This window comes from Gorilla gorilla, chromosome 8, assembly GCF_029281585.2.
Source record: "Gorilla gorilla gorilla isolate KB3781 chromosome 8, NHGRI_mGorGor1-v2.1_pri, whole genome shotgun sequence".
Classification (NCBI taxonomy): domain Eukaryota; kingdom Metazoa; phylum Chordata; class Mammalia; order Primates; family Hominidae; genus Gorilla; species Gorilla gorilla.
In genome coordinates this window covers 99,816,112-99,833,706 of record NC_073232.2, presented here as the reverse complement: position 1 = coordinate 99,833,706, position 17,595 = coordinate 99,816,112, and the positions used below count along the sequence as shown (strand labels likewise).

Below are 17,595 nucleotides of genomic sequence, written 5' to 3'. Positions count from 1 at the left end.
TTAAGTGTGAAAAAGGAACACTAACATCTTACTAATCCGCACAGCTGAAATAAGCACATATTGATCAGGAAACTCTTGGGGTAAAATTATTCCCCATTTATAATGGCTGTAACGCATGAGAATAGCTAGAAAAGGCTAAAGAAATAGAGATTGAAGATTAAATGTGTTGTAGAGATGCTACGCAATGAAACTGCATCATACATTAATAAGTACTGTTTCTGTCAGGCACGGAAAACTTTAGAAAGCAAACTAAAAATCAGCAAAGTTTCTACTTACAAGGTGAGAGAGAATTCAACATATGGAATCTATTTTTTCACTCTAAGCCAAAGTCTAAACAGAGTATTTTATTTTCTCAATTAACCTTCCCAACACTGTATTACTTTACAAAGATTCTGCTTTGGACAAAAACTACTGACAGCAGCACAAAACGCACTGATGTTTTGGGTCTCCTGTGCTTCACTGTACTGGGCCTGTGAATTGGTTTATCTTTTAACTGAAGCCCCAGATAACTTTCTATTTAAAATTTAATAAATTACATTATGCCCCCAATTGGGCACCAAATATGTATTGGAGAAGCATTCATAATCATGCTTCAACTACTGGTGTGCCCTTTACGTTTTTTTCAGTCATATTCAAAACACATATTTTTCAATCATTTCTCCAACAATTTACCATGAAAAGAACACCAAGTATATCATTTTTGTACATAAAATATGAGAAAATTTAATATAGTTTTATCTGGGCTTTGGATGTGTATGCAAAAAAAAAATCAGTATGTATGTTTGTTTCTCTTGAAATGGATAATTCTGCCCACTTTGTCAACTGGATTGCAATTCTTAAGAAAATATCTTGACTAGGAAAATAAGCGAACTTTGTCACCTTTTTTCTGTGTACGCTAAAATATAATTTCCCAAGTGCATCTGGGTATTTTATCCTTGTTACTATCTAATTATTGCTAGTCTTTAAACAAAAACAAAGGCATTGTTCTGTTTCTACAAAACTACAAATCTAATTCAGCAGACTCCCTCAAAAGACCAGATGTACATAATAGGCAAAACTATTGTCTATAGAGAATAATAAAGTGGCTAGGCAAAGGGTTTGCTATCTGACACTGAAAACGGTCAGGAGTGGGCTTATTCTGAACTGTAGTATTTTCATCCCTGGCTCTGTACTGACAGTCAAATGCCAGTCTTCGCAATGCCAACTGAGAACAAAAATTCACTTGTTCCAGGAAGTCGCTATAGATATTGTGTTATATTAAAATATGTTCTGCTTTCACCTTTCTGTTAATTTAACAGATTTATGAGGAATTTTCACTCATGCTAATGGAAAAAGTATATATTTTTAAAAAAACACAGTTCAACAAGTAATTAGACACAAGTCAGCTAACTGAATTACCCACAACAACATGACACAGAATCAGTGGAGAAATCCCTTACAGATGGTTTCACTGTTCAACAGCTACAGAAGAAATTACAAACCAGCCTACTTCTAATTTTTCACTTGGGCTTTGAAGCTAAACAATAATCCTCACTTCAATTCTGGCCTTAAAAGTGATCAAGAAACTATTAATGCTTGCTCATCTCTGTGGTACAAAAATGTTACATGTTTTTATTCTTATTAGGCATGTTATTGGACAAATGGAGGCAGTATAGCATAATGGCTAAGAAAGCAAGCTCTGAATCAGATTTCCTGGGTCCACAGCTAGCTGTATGCAAATGGGCAAATTATTTAATGTGTTCGTGTATCAATTTCCTCATCTTTGAGATAAGGGGAAAATACTATCAACTCCAGATTGTGGTTGTAAGGATTTTGTAAAATAAATGTGAGGCATACCTGGCATACAATAGGCATGAGGTGTATGCTATCATTATTATTTGTAACTATTACATTTTCTAAGAGAAAAAGAACCATTCTAGGAAAACAGAAGACTTGGATACTAGACCTTAGAGAAAGACAATTAAGAAGGCATACTCTTGGGCTCGAGTTCTTCACCTGTGAAATAACGGGGCCTTACTAGATGATTTCTCAAATTTCGAAAAAGTGTAATTAATGGAATAAATGAGTTGTTACTGCTTGTGACCACGGACCGCAGCTACAATGATGGGAACGCTACAGTAAAAACATGAACAAAACAGAAGAAAAAAGGAGGACACAAAGGCTTGAGATCAGGTTCCTAAAACAGGGTGTAGGTCTAAAACTGTCATCTGAAAAAGATGATGAGTTAAAAAAAAAAAAAGAAATAAGGAAAAACTAGTATCGGAAGCAAAGCCCGAGGAAGAAAATTCCAGATTCTGTTTTTTAAAACGTGCGCCCAATTGTGAAGCTAGACGCCAGGGAAGGGGGAAGGGAGAAGGGATGGGTTGGCGCTCGAAGGGGCAATTCAGTTTGGGAACGGGAGCGCAAAAATTGCGGGAGACCTCGTCTGTCCCCTTTCCTGTTGGATCCCCAACTCTACTAAAGCAGGCAGCGAGTACGAGGTGCTGAATTTACACCTGATGAATTAATAAATGAACATACGTGTAAGGGGAAAAAGAGATAGCCAAGTCTGTAATATCCCTCGACAGGGAGGACGTAGCCCGAGGGATGATGGCTTGGGAAAAAAGGAAAGAGAACTGGGGGCATCGGAAAAGCCCAGGGTCTGGGGGAGGCGGGAGAGCATCCAGGGCGGGTGGGAGGACCGGGACAGCACACGGGCCGCCCGGGGGGTCACCTGCGACGTCGGGCGGCGGCAAGCCAGGGTGGTAGTGCTGCCACAGCCCCTGCAGGAAGGCGGCGCTGCTATCCATGCAGCGGTGCTTGGAACTGGTGATGAGCCGCAGGCGGCCGTAGTTCTCACGGCTGAAAAGGGCCGGGAAGAGCGAGGCCAGACGCAGCGCCAGCTGTCGCATATCCTGCCGTCCCTTCTCTACTAGCTGCCCGTCCATCCAGTCCGCGTACCACAAAGGCCAGTCGGCCAGCGCTGCACCCAGGTCGCGGCTGCCGGTACTACTGGCCCCGCCATCCCTGGACCCGCGGGCCTGCAGCAACCCGTGCAGCTGCCTCAGCTTGCGGATCTGTTTGGCCGTGGGGTAGCGGGTGCCGTGGCGAATGAGGGCGACCAGCTGCACCGGGGTGCAGGTCCCCTCCAGCAGCTCAGGGTCCCGCCACGGAGCCTCGGGGCCCGACAATAGCACGGGGTTGACATCTTCGTAGCGAGTCTTGGTGCCGAAATAGGGGCTGAGCGACGAGGCCACCGGGTCCCTCGGCTCTAGAAGAGAGCAGCGCGCAAGCGACGAGAGCAGCGCCGCAGCCAGGGCCGCGGCAGGCGCTACGGAGGTCCGGAGGAGGCAGCCGGGCGCGCGGAGCATCGTCGGGGCGGTCAGTGGAGTGCGCCGAGCCGGCTGCCGATGCCCAGCTTCCGGCTCCGGAGGGCAGGGGGCGGGTCTGGAGGGCGCTTCCGGCCGGCGGCCCTCGGGATGCGCTTCGCTGTTCTCTAGGAGGTACCAACCCTTGGCGGTGGGTCTTGCGTCCCGGCGGAAATCTCCGAGGAGCCCTGTAGACTTGTGGCTCGGGTGGAGCCGGCGGAAAACCCCGAGAAGCTTGAGACAGCCGTGGCTGAGGTGGAGCCGGCGCCGCTGCCCTGGAGCGTGGGCGAGTTTCCTCTTAGCCGGAGCTTCAGGGATTGACTCAAAGACTCCTCCGCTTTTTTAGTTGTTTTGGGTGTGAATACAGCCCGGACTAAACCTTAGTCGCCCAGACTAAACCTTAGCCTCCCAGGCTGCCAAAACAGCACAGCTTTTACAGATGACTCTTACATCACCATCCCTACTCTGTGATACTGTGTTTTTCAAAGTTTAGTGCCTGAACCATCAGCATGAAATCTGCCTGAGACGGTTGTTGAAAATTCACATCGCTGGGCCTTGCGGCAGGATGCCTCTTGAAGCCCAAGGTTTTGTTTCGTTTTTTTTTCCATTTGAGTTTGAAAATAAACAGGATACAGTAAAGCAGAGAACTTGGAAAGGGGCTTACATTCTGCAGAAATTTAAGTCCTGAATCTTTGGTATAATCTTGACCTGGACTACCAGAACTAACGCGGACATCAGTGAGACAGCACCCTAAAAGTTCTGTGCTTGTTGTTCCCGAAGGCTTAGCGAGTAGAGACATAGCAATCTAGAGAATTTGGGTGCATTGAGTCATGGCCCAACAGATTTACTCTATCATTAAGTATGAGCTAATCTGCTTTGCGAAGCAAACATGCTCTGTATTTACCACCACTCCAGATCCATACGTTCCTCCCATGTACTTAAATACTCAAATCAAAAGCTGGGTTTTTTAATAGGTTATTGCTCAGAATCTTTGACCCCAAAAATCATAAATCTGAACAATACCTTGTTTTTTCCCACTTGAACTCCAGTTTATTTGCCAGCTGGGGAAATAATAAGTATTACAGAAGTCGTACGGTGATCCAGATTTAAGGAAATTGGGACCACGTTTTCGTTAAGTTAGCTTTTGCTTCAAAGACACTATTACGTTGCTCTTTGTAAGCCCATCACCATCTTTACTCCTTTTCTCTTTAAGTGTCTCCTTGGTTTAGAGAGGTGTGCTTCTAAGTTTAGGCGTGCCTCTAAATGTTAACCAAGAAGAAATGGGGCCAGCCTATGAATGCTGAAAATTTGGAGACGTTCTGTGCAGGAAACCATCTTTAGGGCAACAGATGTTCTTTTTGATATGCTATTTTGTAGCATGTCAATGCCTGAATATTCATGGTCAGTGATATTTTTGTAGAACTTTGCTCAAATTAGCGTTTAGTAAATATCCGCTCCTTCTTAAAATAGACATTCTAACCCTTATGCTGTATAGGCTGAGTCGCCTGATAATATTTCTAAGTGCATTCAGCGAGCATTTGTTCCAGGTTCATCTCACTGTATTTTGCCTAATACATATGCTTATTAATAACTTCTCACACCCAATCTTTTGAGTTCTAGGGGTTACCAAGTGTTCCCAAAGTCATTATTCACTTCTTCCTTATGAAGCAATCTTTAGAGACTCCACTTACAAAATGTATGGCACAGTACACATTTTTATACATGAAATTTGCCCCTAGTTTGATTTTATTTTCCTTATCTAATTCCTCATCAATTAATTTTATCCTGTTTTATACACTTAGGTATATCAGCTCCTAATTATTTTGATGTTATGTCAAGATAACAATGATAAAGTAAAAGTAAGCAATGCCTCCATGTTTTTGGCTAGGAAAAAGCCAAATATAAAGAAGACGAAGAGTGCTTAAGCTTTGGACCCAGACTCTAATTAGCTCTGCCGCTTATTAATTGAGTGACCCAAGTTCTCTGGGCCTTAGTTTTTTTTTTATCTGAAAATTGGTAATATTAGAACCTATATCATGGGATTATCATGACAGAGATGATGTATTTAAAATCCATATAATAGGCCGCTATAAATGATATTTTTATCATTACTAATGTTCAGTGTAATTATTCCTGTGCTAAGATGCCTAGCTTTCTAGCAATTACATGGATTACACTTAACTCCCACTGAACATTAAAGTGAATGACTTTCACAGGCAACACATGCATCAAAGATCATTTCATAACTTTTCTAATAATAAAAATCCACTCATCTCACTTAAAATGGATATCTTGTTCTTAGAGCACTAAGCAGCCTTTGAAAAAATTTAAAAAGGTCACAGGCCGTGCTCCTCATTTCATGCCAGACCATGTCTGAATTATCTGGGCACTCTGTAAATTGGATGCCCTTTGACATAGGTGCCCACTTGGTCCAATCACGTAGTACAGAGAAGTTTGCATAGTGCGAAACATGGCTATTCCTTTGCAGAGATCATGGGAACATCACCTCCCCTCATAAGAAATTGTGGGTATAGGAGCAATATATTTGGCAAATCTAACACAATACAAGAGGCAGAAAGGAAAATTAATGGCTCATGGTCCTTGCAGAGATGGGAGAGGACAGAACCAAAAACACAGGTAGAGATTTTGATTTGGGCCAGAAGGAGATGAGACCTTATCTTCTAAGAGAATGTTAGAAGGATGATGGGTGAACATGGGGATAAATTTGTAGATCTGGCAGGAGAGAGTTCATAGAATTCAAGCCTGATGGCCTCAGTTTCCACAGTAACATAGGAGACAAGTTTGAAAGATGGGGGAATAGGAATTAAGTCTTGAAATGTGAAAATGGTTTGGATTTGCAACTGAGAGAAATGGGAAAGTAATGGGAAAGGATTGACAACTAAGAGGAATGGGAGAAACAAGTAGAAGTTTGTATGGTCAGCTCTGGAGATCCAACTGAGAATGAATTGCTAGTGGTTCTGCAATTTTATTTAGAAGCAAACATTATCTGTTGTATTTTTTCAGAGTGGAAAAGAAAAAAAGTTTAACTTGATGGTCCTACATTAATGGGTCTTGAGTAGAACTTCATTTCTAATCAATCCACTATACGAAAGGATAAGCTCAATTATTTTTGCCAGATTATCCATAAGATTTCAAAAATAGTCATTCAGCTTTTAAGATTGCATGGTGTCAGCCAGGCACAGTGGCTCATGCCTGTAATCTCAGCACTTCGGGAAGCTGAGGTGCATGGATCACCTGAGGTCAGGAGTTCGAGACCAGCCTGGCCAACATGTTGAAACCCCATCTCTACTAAAAGTACAAAAAAATTAGCTGGGTGTGGTCGTGGACGCCTGTAATACCAGCTACTTGGGAGGCTGAGGCAGGAGAATTGCTTGAACTTGGGAGGTGGAGGTTGCAGTAAGCCGAGATCACGCCATTGCACCCCAGCCTGGGCAACAAGAGTAAAACTCCGTCTCAAAAAGAAAAAAAAAGATTACGTGGTGTCATATATAGTATTTTAAGTTAACAGCCATCTACTTTACTTTTAAAGAGGTTACTAAGATAGTTTTCTGGGGATGAAACAATAAAGGAAAGGAAACAGCTAAATTCTGTAGGAAAACAGCAAGGCTCTCTATGTAAGCATATACAATACTAAGAACATGGTCTCAGAAGTTAGACTTTCTGGTTTTCAGATTCCAGCTTCATCTGTTATTACCTGTGAAATATTTAAAAAATTAAATTATTTTGCCACCATTCTTTTTCATTGTAAAGTGGGGATAATAACACCTAGCCATGAGACTGTTGAAAGGATTAAACAAAACAGCTTATATAAAGACTTTATATAGTTTCTGCCCCCAAATAAATATCAGTTGCTTTTATTAAGCAGAATTAAAGGGTTTCTTATTATCACGTCTTTCTTAAATAAACTGACAAATAGTTTTTCATAGATATTTATTATCTCATAACTACATTAAGCAATGAGCTTTGTGCCTATGCCAAGAAAGTTTGAGCTTTCTTATCTTTCTGCCCTGCTGTTGCATCATTCCTCTTTTAACAGTTGCCAGATGTTGATTTAGTGTTTATTGGCTTTTTGTTGCAGTGGAAGCCAACAGAAGAGGGGTCCATGTGTACAGATAGGGCTGGAGTGATCCATGTTCCAACAGCAGTCCCTTTAACCTCACTTGAATGTGGAGGCTGCACAGGTCACAAGTCTGAAGACTACAAGCTACCTTTGCTTAAAAGGAACCACACCACCGCTGATAGCTAACTGCTAGATTGTTCTCCAGCATATCAGAGCTACAATGAATTGCTTGAGTTGTACTTCAATTAATGTAGAGATCTTCACTGAACCGCACATAACCATTGAAGTAACCTGCTGTTTACAGTCTCTATCATGCTCTGCCAAGAGAGTTATTTTACAGTGACAAAACTTCTCTTCTGGTGCCCTGACACATCCTAGGACTTTGATGTTGGTAATTCTTTCCCCCCCAGCAAATGTTGGTTCTAAATCCACAGAACTGCTTGAGAAACTAGATGCAAAATTGTAGTAGGTTTAAATTATCAATACTTTTTTTTTTTTTTTTTTTGAGACAGAGTCTCTCGCTCTGTCACCCAGGCTGGAGTGCAGTGGCGTGATCTCGGCTCACTGCAAGCTCCGCCTCCTGGATTCACGCCATTTTCCTGCCTCAGCCTCCCGAGTAGTTGGGACTACAGGCGCCTGCCACCACGCCCGGCTAATTTTTTGTATTTTTTAGTAGAGACGGGGTTTCACCGTGTTAGCCATGATGGTCTCGATCTCCTGACCTCTTGATCCGCCCGCCTCGGCCTCCCAAAGTGCTGGGATTACAGGCGTGAGCCACCGCACCCGGCCTATCAATATTCTTTATATGTTTTGCTATTCCCATTTAAAAGAGGGAAACTGTAGCTATACACTATATAGTCATGTTCTTTGGTGATTTTCCTGCACAAACCAACACTGTTGTTCAGAAATATAATTTCCCCTAGAATTACCCTCCATCCAAAACATATTGTTATTCTATCACAGAGATAAATAATGGCTTTCCAAATCCTGGTTAAAAAAAACCAAACACTCTCTTCTTCTCTGTGTTTTTCCAGAACAGGCATAGATGATGGCAATTGTGTTTTACCATCTTTTTTTTTTCTGAGATGTTAGTTTTCTAGGATATGGAAATCTTAGGATTCATAAAAAATGAAACAACTTTTTGAAATGTTAGTTTTCCAAAATTGGACAATCTTTTTGAGCCATTCTATTTTTGGGACTATTGGTTAGCTGACTTTAGAGCCTTTAATGTTTCCTTCTTATTTCAAACAATAGAGAACTTTCTTCCCCCGCACGTTTTGAGACAGGGTCTGGCTCTGTCACGCAGGAGGCTGTCTGTAGTGCAGCGGCACAGTCTCAGCTCACTGCAACCTCCGCCTCTTGGGCTCAAGTGATCCTTCCACCTCAGCCTCCTGAGTAGCTGGGACTGTAGGTGCAGGCCACCACATCTGGCTAATTTTGAACAATAGAGAACTTCCAAAACAAAAGTTCTTTATTAATTCTTCAAGAAATCTGTTTTTTACTTAGTCGATTAATGTCCATTTCATGTTGCCTCAATAGCCCATGTATGAATCACTCTTCTTGCAGATTTTGTTCAGTTTTGTTGTATGTAGACCCATCTTTCTTTGATTGAGTTGGTTTCTTTGATTGAGTTGATTTGTCTGTATTATATATCAGTCAGTATTAAAACCCAAACAATACCTAAGCCAAAAAAGCAATGTAGGCACCTGTGAACTCACACACTTGGTTGCAATTGCTTCAGTAAAAAGGACAGTTTACACTCAAATTGAAGCAACCATTATATTTCCACAAACAACATTCCTTATTATCCCACCTCACCTTTTCATTCTTCCTATGCTGTCTAATCTGATTCAGTACAAGAGATAAGGCAGGTACTGCTAAATGATAACTTAGATGCAGGGGCCATCATGAAAATATTCATCCCATATCTTACATTAAGCAAACTACTAGCAACTGTTTGTTGAAAAGTATAAATGAATAAATGAAAATAAGACAGATAGGCAGTGTGGGAAGCTAAAATATGGAAGTGTTATTGCTTTGCTTTATGTGGTATAATGATCTGATTTTATCTTCCCAGCTCTCCCAGGAAGTATGCAGAATACTTATCTCATATTGTGGATGTGGCAATCAAGACAGAGAGGCTAGATGCTTTACCTAAAGTCATCCAACAAATATTTGGTAGAACCAGTGCTAGAATGCAATAAATGGAAACGGAGTTTATTTCGGTGTTTCTTTTCCTGATACTTGCCCTATTCCTGACAAATAAATAATGGCTTCAGAAGGTGTCACTTGTTGCTAGGGCTAAAAGGATAAATTTTACCTGTAATACCGTAGCACTTACTATTAGTTAACGACCCAGTATTTATTCTCTTTTTTTCTTTGGAATCTTTGGAATGTGTAAATATTTGCCTCCCATGAAGCTCACTTTATCCTCTCCTCAGGAAAAAATCCTGATTTGGTCTGAACCAATCTTGGTAACTATCTTTCTTGCCAGTTTTGTTTTAGGAATGGGCACACAACTCAGTTCTAGCCAATGAGATATGGGGAGCAGTCTACTGGGGAGTTTCTGGGAAAGTTTGTTTTTCTTGTCCTAATAAACAAACAGATAATGGGGTCACTAGATTGGAGATCCTACTGAGTCAAAGGAATATTGAATTTGACACAGTAAAATAGTCTGGAAGGAAAGGAAATGATATTCAGTAAATGAAATGCTGAAAATTGATATTATGAAGGTGGCGCAGTAGTTGTTATTGATTAAATGAAACAGTTGAGATTAAGAAAGTTTAGCCAGGACAAGTTATATAGCACAAATCATTTCAGGTAAGGAAGTTAAAAAAAAACCCTGAGAGGCTAGGAAGTCCTGGCTCCAAACTTCTGTTCCTGCTGGACTTGAGCCCCACTAGCTTCTCATCTTCCACTAATCTATGCACCCCTCCTTTCCCACTCCTAAAAAGCTGAGCTCACTCAACAACTTTAATTTTATTCAAATAAATTATTTACACAGACATTTTGTTTTTAGTAGATGTTATTAGTGATCAGGAAAAATGAAAGAGATTGACATCTTTCAATTGACAGAGATGCCAATAATTTTAAGTATAATTTTTTAAACACTTTGTTCTTAAAATGAGAAAGAAATGCAAGGAAGGGATCACTACCCTGGGCGTTAGCATGTCCGAATATGATAACTAAACCTGCTGCAATTATCTTGCAACCAGGGAGGAGCTAGCTTGAAAATAAAGCCAACACAGATGACAAGCAGAAAGTGGAAAGAACCTAAGTCGTTGATGATGCTATTGAGCTGATGAATTAAACCTGGAGTGTATGTTCCATGGGCTTCTGTAAGGAATTAAAATATTTTTACTGTTTAAACCAGTGTTTCATTGTTTTCTGCAGAAATCCTAATTGGCATAAAGAAACTATTGACCGACTAACCCCACTGCAACCTCACCTGACCCGTTAGGATGTCCTTTCATGATTTTCTTGATTTTGTTGAAGTTACGTATTGAGAATAATGGAAAATCACAGAAGGTGATTTTCTGATCCCAACTCCTTAGCTATGACCTTGTGTCTCTAGCTCATGATCATGGTTTATGAAGCACGGGAAGGACTGGGAAAAGTAGAAAGTAGGTAGGTAAGATGAGATGTCTGATGATGGAGGTTATTGGGGTCAGGACAGGTGGGTAGGCAAGGTGAAGTGTGTAAGCTAAGCAGGAAATGCAAATGAAAATCAGACAGAAGGTACCCCTTCAGAACAGATTCTTAGAAAGCCATTATTAGGAACATATGGGCCACATCTTTGAGAAGAGTTGTGGAATTCACATTACAGTAATGGCATCACTTAGATTCATGCTCTTCTCTCAGGGAGAGAAATCAATATTTATAGGATATCAAAGGGTCTTCATCATGTGTCTCAGTCTGTTTTTATTGCTATAAACAAATACCTGAGGCTGGGTAATATATAAGGAAAAGAGGTTTATTTGGCTTACACAATTCTGCAGGCTGTACAAGAAGCATGGCGCCAGCATCTGCTTCTGTTGAGGGCCTCAGGAAGCCTCCATCATGGTGGAAGGCAAAGGGGAACCCGTGTGTCACATGATCAGGGAGGAAGAGAGCAAGAGAGGGGAGGAAGATATCAGATTCTTTTTAACAATAAGATCTCATGGGAAGTAGGAGTGAGAACTTAATCCCATGAAGACAGCACCAAGCCATTCATGAGGGATCTGCCCCCGTAACCAAAACACCTCCCAGTGCGCCCCACCTCCAACATTGGGGATCAAATGTCAACATGAGATTTGGAGGAGACAAACATTCAAACTTTATCATTGTGCTTGCTTTCTTCAGAAATAGACCGAATTGATATGTTTCATGATGACATTATGATCTAAAAATGAGAGTTTATTTCAGTTTGTCATGTATACAACCCAAGAGGTCCAGGATATTATTCTGTCTGTCTACCACAAGTCCTGCAAACTAGAAGATGGCCTTAACAGTCAATCTAGGGTGGTTCTGCCCAATGACCTTTTGTCTTTCCTCAGTGTGTTCCAAAGCACATAGTAATATTCTATTATGAATTATATGAAAGCTGTTTACATGGATTAAACAGTAAATCTGACAAACAGGCTGCTTTTTGATGACTCTAGACATATTTCTTCTTACATTTTAGACATTTGAGAAAAAAGTCAAATTTCTTAATACTTTATGTTCAATTGAGTTTGAAGCCATAAAGAGGAAGGAAATAATAAGGATTAGAGCAAAAATAAATGAAATAGAGAATAGAAAAACAATAGAATCAATGAAACAAAAAATTAGTTCTTTGAAGAGATCAACAAAGTTGACAAAGCTTTAACTAGATTAAGGAAAAAGAATACTCAACTACTAAAATCAGAAATGAAAGACACTACTACTGATTTATAGGAATAAAAAGGATTGTAAGAGAATTCGTATAAGAGCTATATGTCAAAAAATTGGATAACCTAGATGAAATAGACAAATTCCTAGAAACATACAAACCAACAAAGTTGACTCAAGAAGAAAGAATAAATCTGAATAGATCTATAAAAAGTAATGATATTCAATTTTGGTTGAATCAGCAACCAAAACTCTCCTAACAAAGAAAAGCCCAGGAACTGATGACTTCGCTGGTGAATTCTACCAAACGTTTAGAAACGAATTAACACTAATCCTTCTCGAACTCCTCCAAAAAGTTGAGAAACAGAACCCTTTCTGAGTCATTCTATGAAGCCAACATTACCCTGATACCAAAGCTAGACAGACAATACAAGAAAACTATAGCCAAATGTCCCCTATGAATGCATTATAGATACAAAAATCCACAACAAAATACTAGGAAATTAAATTCAGCAGCCCTTAAAAGAATTTTACACTATGACCAACTGAGATTTATCCCAGAAATTTAAGAGTGGTTTAACGTATGAAAATCAGTCGATGTAATACACCAAGTAATGGAATGAAGGAGTGAAAAACTCATGATCATCTCAATTGATGTAGAAGAACATTTGAGAAAATCCATTCCTCCTTTATGATAGAACTGTTCAACAAACCAGGAATAGAAAGGAACTGTCTCAACATGATAAAGACCATGTATTAAAAACTCACGACTAACATCATTCTCAATGGGGAAAAATTTCAAGCTTTTCCACCAAAATCAGAAGCCATGGATGCCTGTGTTTGCCACTTCTATTCAACATAGTATTGGCAGTTCTAGCCAGACCCATTAGACAAGAAAAAGAAATAAAATAAATCCAAATTAGAAAGGAAGAAGTAAAACTATCTCTATTTGCAAGTGATATAAGTGTAGAAAGCCCTAAAGAGTACAAAAAATGCCTCTTAAAGCTAATAAACAAATTTAGCAAAGCTTCAGAACACAAAATCAACACACAAAAATCAGTTGTGTTTCTACACACTAGCAGTAAAAAATCTGAAAAGGAAATTAAGAATTTTTTATTTACAGTAGTACCCAAAAGAATAAAATATTTAGAAATCAATTTAACCAAGAAGGCAGAAGACTTGTACACCGAAAACTACAAAGCATTCTGGAAAGAAATTAAAGTAGACTTAAATAAATGGAAAGAGATCCTGTGTTCATAAGCTGGAAGACTTAATATTGTTAAAATGACAACGCTACTCAGAATGATATGTAGAGTCAATGTAATCACGCTATTAAAATCCCAACAACGCTTTTGGCAGAAATGGAAAAACCTATTCTAAAATTCATATAAAATTTCGAGGAACCCAAAATAGCCAAAATAATCTGAAGAGGAACAAAGTTGTAGGGCTCACATTTTCTGATATTAAAATTTACTACATAGCTATAGTAATTGAAATAGCATGGACTTGGCACAGAGATAGACAATATAGACCAATGGAATAGAATTGAGAGGCCAGAACTAACACTCACATCTATGGGTAATTAATTTTCAGCAAGGGTTCCAGGACCACTCAGTGGGGAAAAGGACAATCTCTTCAACAAATGGTGTTGGGGAAACTAGATATCCACAAGCAAAAGAATGAAGTTGGACCTATACTTTTATACAATGTACAAAAATTAACTCAAAATGGATCAAAGACCAAAATTTAATGCTATAAAACACTTAAATATTAAATGCTATAAAACTCTTAGAGGAAAACATACTGAAAAATCTTCATGACCTTGGGTTTGACAATGGTTTCTTAAATATAACATCAAAAGTACACGTGATGAAACAACTGATAAATTGGACTTCATCAAAATTGTGTATCAAGTGACACTATAAAGAGAGTGAAAAGATAACACAAAAAATTGGAGAAAATGTTTGCAAATCATATATCTGACAAAAAACTAATATACTCAGGCATTTCTTTATGGCAATGCAAGAATGGCCTAATAAAATACCCAAAAGAATTGAACGCATAAAGAATCCTACAACTCAACAAATAAAAGATAAATAACTCAATTTTTTAATGGACAAAAGACTTAGACACTTCTCTAAAAAAAAGACATGTAAATGGTCAATAAGCAACTCAAAAGATGCTAAAACCACAATGAGATACCACTTTGTACCTACTAGAATGGCTATAATTAGAAGAAAAAATAACTAGTGTTGTTGAACATGTGGAGAAATTGGAAACCTAGTATACTGCTGGTGGGAATGTAAATGGTTTAACTGCTGAGGAAGATAGTTTGGCAATTCCTCAAAACGTAAAACAGAATTATCACCCAGTAATTCTACTCTTAAGTATATACCTGATATAGTTTGATGGTTTGTTCCTATGCAAATCTCATGTTGAAATGTAATTAATCTCCAGTGTTAGAGTTGGGGCCTGGTGGGAGGTGATTGGATCATGGGAGTGGCTTCTCATGAATGGCTTCACCATCTCTAGCTGTCATCAAGATTGTGAGTTCTCACAAGATTTGATTGTTTAAAAGTGTGCAGCACCTCCCCACTTCCTCTCTTGCTCTGGCTTTTGCCATGTGACATGCCTGCACCCACTTTGCCTTCCATCATGATTGGAAGCTTCCTGAAGCCTCCCTGGAAGCAGATGCTGCTATGCTTCCTGTACAGACTGCAGAAATGTGAGCCAACTAAACCATTTTTTCTTTGGCACTTACCCAGTCTCAGGTATTTCTTTATATCAATGCAAGAATGGCCTAATACCCAAAAGAATTGAAAACAACAACTTAAACAGTGACTTGTACACTAATGTTCATAGCAGCATTATTCACAATAGACAAAAGGTAGAAACAACCAAAATGTCTATCAAAAGAGAAATGGATAGCCCAGGCACGATGGCTCACGCCTGTAATCCCAGTACTTTGTGAGGCCAAGGTGGGCGGATCACCTGAGTTCAGGAGTTCGAGACTAGCTTGGCCAACATGGTAAAACCCTGTCTTTAAAAAACAAACAAACAAAAAGATAAATGGATAAACAAGATGCAGTATATACATACAATTATTATTCAGCCATAGAAAAGAAGAATGGAATACTGATACATGCTAAAAGATGGATGAACCTTGAAAACATTATGCTAAGTGAAATAAGCTAGACACAAAAGGATAGTGTATGATACCATTATGTGAAATATTTACAATAGGCAAATTCATAGAGACAGGAGGTAGATTAGAGGTTGCCAGAGGTTACCAGGGGCTGGAAGGAGAGGAAAATGGGAGTTTTTGCTGAATAAGCACAGTTTCTATTTGGAGTGATGAAAGGGTTTTGGTAATAGATGGTGGTAACGGTTGCACAACATTGTAAATATAATTAATACCACCAAATTGTACAGTTAAAAATGATTAAAATGGCAAATTGCATATGTCTTTCTCTGTTTGTGTTGCTATAAAGGAATACCCAAGGCTGGGTAATTTATAAAGAAAAGAGGTGTATTTAGCTGATGATTCTGCAGATTGTACAAGAAGCATGGCACTGGCATCCACATCTGGTGAGGGCCTCAGGCTGCTTCCACTCATGTCAGAAAGGGAAGGCAAGCCAATGTGTGTGGAGATCACATGATGAGAGAGGAAACAAGAAAGAGGGGGGTAGTGCTAGGCTCTTTTAACAACTAGCTCTTGGCCAGGTGAGGTGGCTTATGCTTGTAATCTCAACACCTTGGGAGGCTGAGGTGGGAGGATCTCTTCAGCCCAAGAGTTCAAGACCAGCCTAAAAAAAAAAAAATTCCATAAAACCTAGCTCTCACAGGAACTAAGAGACCAAAAACTCACTCACCTGCAACCCAGGGAGGACATTAATCTATTCATGAGGGATCTGCCCCATGACCCAAATACCTTCCATTAGGCCCCACCTCCAACACTGGGCATCCAATTTCAACATCAGATTTGGAGGGTCAAATACCTGGGCTACATACCCTAGTCTCTAGAAAAAATATATAAAATTTAGATGGGTGTGGTGACACATACCTGTAGTCTCAGCTACTTTGGAGGCTGAGGCAGGAGGATCATTTCAGCCCAGAATTTCGAGGCTACAGTGAGCTATAATCAGGCCACTGTACAACAGCCTGCAAGACAGAATGAGACCCTGTCTTTAAAAAAATAAAAATAAAAATAAATTAATTACTTTTAAAAAGACCTTGTATTGCAAGTTGGTAAACATAAGTACATTTGTTGGGACTATGAAATAATTCACCCACAGGATCAGTGTTACAAATTGTTATTTGCATCTCAATTTAGTTTGTTCAACCCAGAATTCACATTTGCCATAAAACTGTAGTCAATGATTCAATTAAACTACTGATAACCAAAGGGGAAAGCAACATATTGAATCAGAAATAGTTTTATTTTTATCAACTGGTGTCACCAAAGAGAAGCAGGTTTCACTAGTGTTGAGAAAATAGAAAGTTTTCTATTGATTATGGAGAAATTTCAGTTCAGTTTCTAGAAGGTTAAATGCCCCAATTTCTTTCTTTTAATGACTGTGTTAAACGAAATAATGGCCTCCATTATTTCCATATGCAAATCCTCAGAACCTATCACTGTTACGTTATATGGCAAAAGGGAATTTGCAAATGTGATTAAGTTAAGGATCTTGAAATTGGGAGATTATCCTGGGTTATCTGATGTCCCCAATGTACTCACAAGGATCTTTATAAAAAAGGAAATGTGAGACAAAGGAGAGAAGGTGATGTGATGAAGTAGAGGTCAGAGTGATGTGGGGCCTAGATCCAAGGAATGTGGGCAGCCTCTAGAAGCTGAGACAGACAGGGAAATGGATTCTCCTCCTAGAGCCTCCAGAAGGAAAGCAGCCTTGCCAACCCATTTGAAACTTCTGATCTCCAGATCTATACAATAATACATCTGTGTTGTTTTTTTTATTTTTATTTTTTTAGGGACAGGTCTTGCTCTGTTACTCAGGCTAGTGTGCAGTGGCATGGTCTGGGCTCACTACAGCCTCAACCTCCCAGGCTCAAATGATCCTCCTGCCTCAGCCTCCTGAGTAGGTGGAGCTACAGACATGTGCCACCACACCTGGCTAATTTTGTTTTTTATTTTTTGTAGAGATGGGGTCTCACTATGTTGCCCACCCTGGTCTCCAACTCCTGGGCTCAAGCAATCCTCCTGCCTCAGCCTCCCAAAGTGCTGGGCTTATAAGTGTGAGAGTCACAGTTTCTGGCCAATCTGTGTTATTTTAATGTTTAAGTTTGTCATAATCTGTTACA

The 17,595-nt window shown here is 39.6% G+C and overlaps 1 protein-coding gene and 2 long non-coding RNA genes across 7 annotated transcripts in view; 1 reads left to right on the top strand and 2 right to left on the bottom strand.

The window, feature by feature from the left end:
* The window catches only part of MINPP1 (multiple inositol-polyphosphate phosphatase 1), a 58,300-nt gene extending 52,741 nt beyond the window's left edge, over positions 1–5,559 (bottom strand). For 3 of the 5 annotated variants that reach the window (XM_055353209.2, XM_004049731.5, XM_004049732.5), the window contains exon 1: positions 2,714–5,559. In XM_055353209.2, coding sequence (XP_055209184.2) covers positions 2,714–3,350 — 637 coding nt within the window. In that variant the 5' untranslated portion in view covers positions 3,351–5,559. Of the gene's footprint in view, positions 1–25 lie in introns of all 5 variants that reach the window. The other 2 variants (XM_055353211.2, XM_004049733.4) reach the window with 2 other exon arrangements.
* LOC134759226 (uncharacterized) lies at positions 3,393–10,797 on the top strand. The gene is made up of 2 exons (XR_010135259.1): positions 3,393–3,931; positions 7,447–10,797. It is a non-coding gene; the product is annotated as an uncharacterized lncRNA (long non-coding RNA).
* Positions 10,798–14,364: 3,567 nt separating this feature from the next.
* LOC134759225 (uncharacterized) lies at positions 14,365–16,453 on the bottom strand. The gene is made up of 2 exons (XR_010135258.1): positions 16,340–16,453; positions 14,365–16,082 (listed from the first exon to the last, which is right to left on the bottom strand). It is a non-coding gene; the product is annotated as an uncharacterized lncRNA (long non-coding RNA).
* Between the last annotated feature and the right edge of the window lie 1,142 nt (positions 16,454–17,595).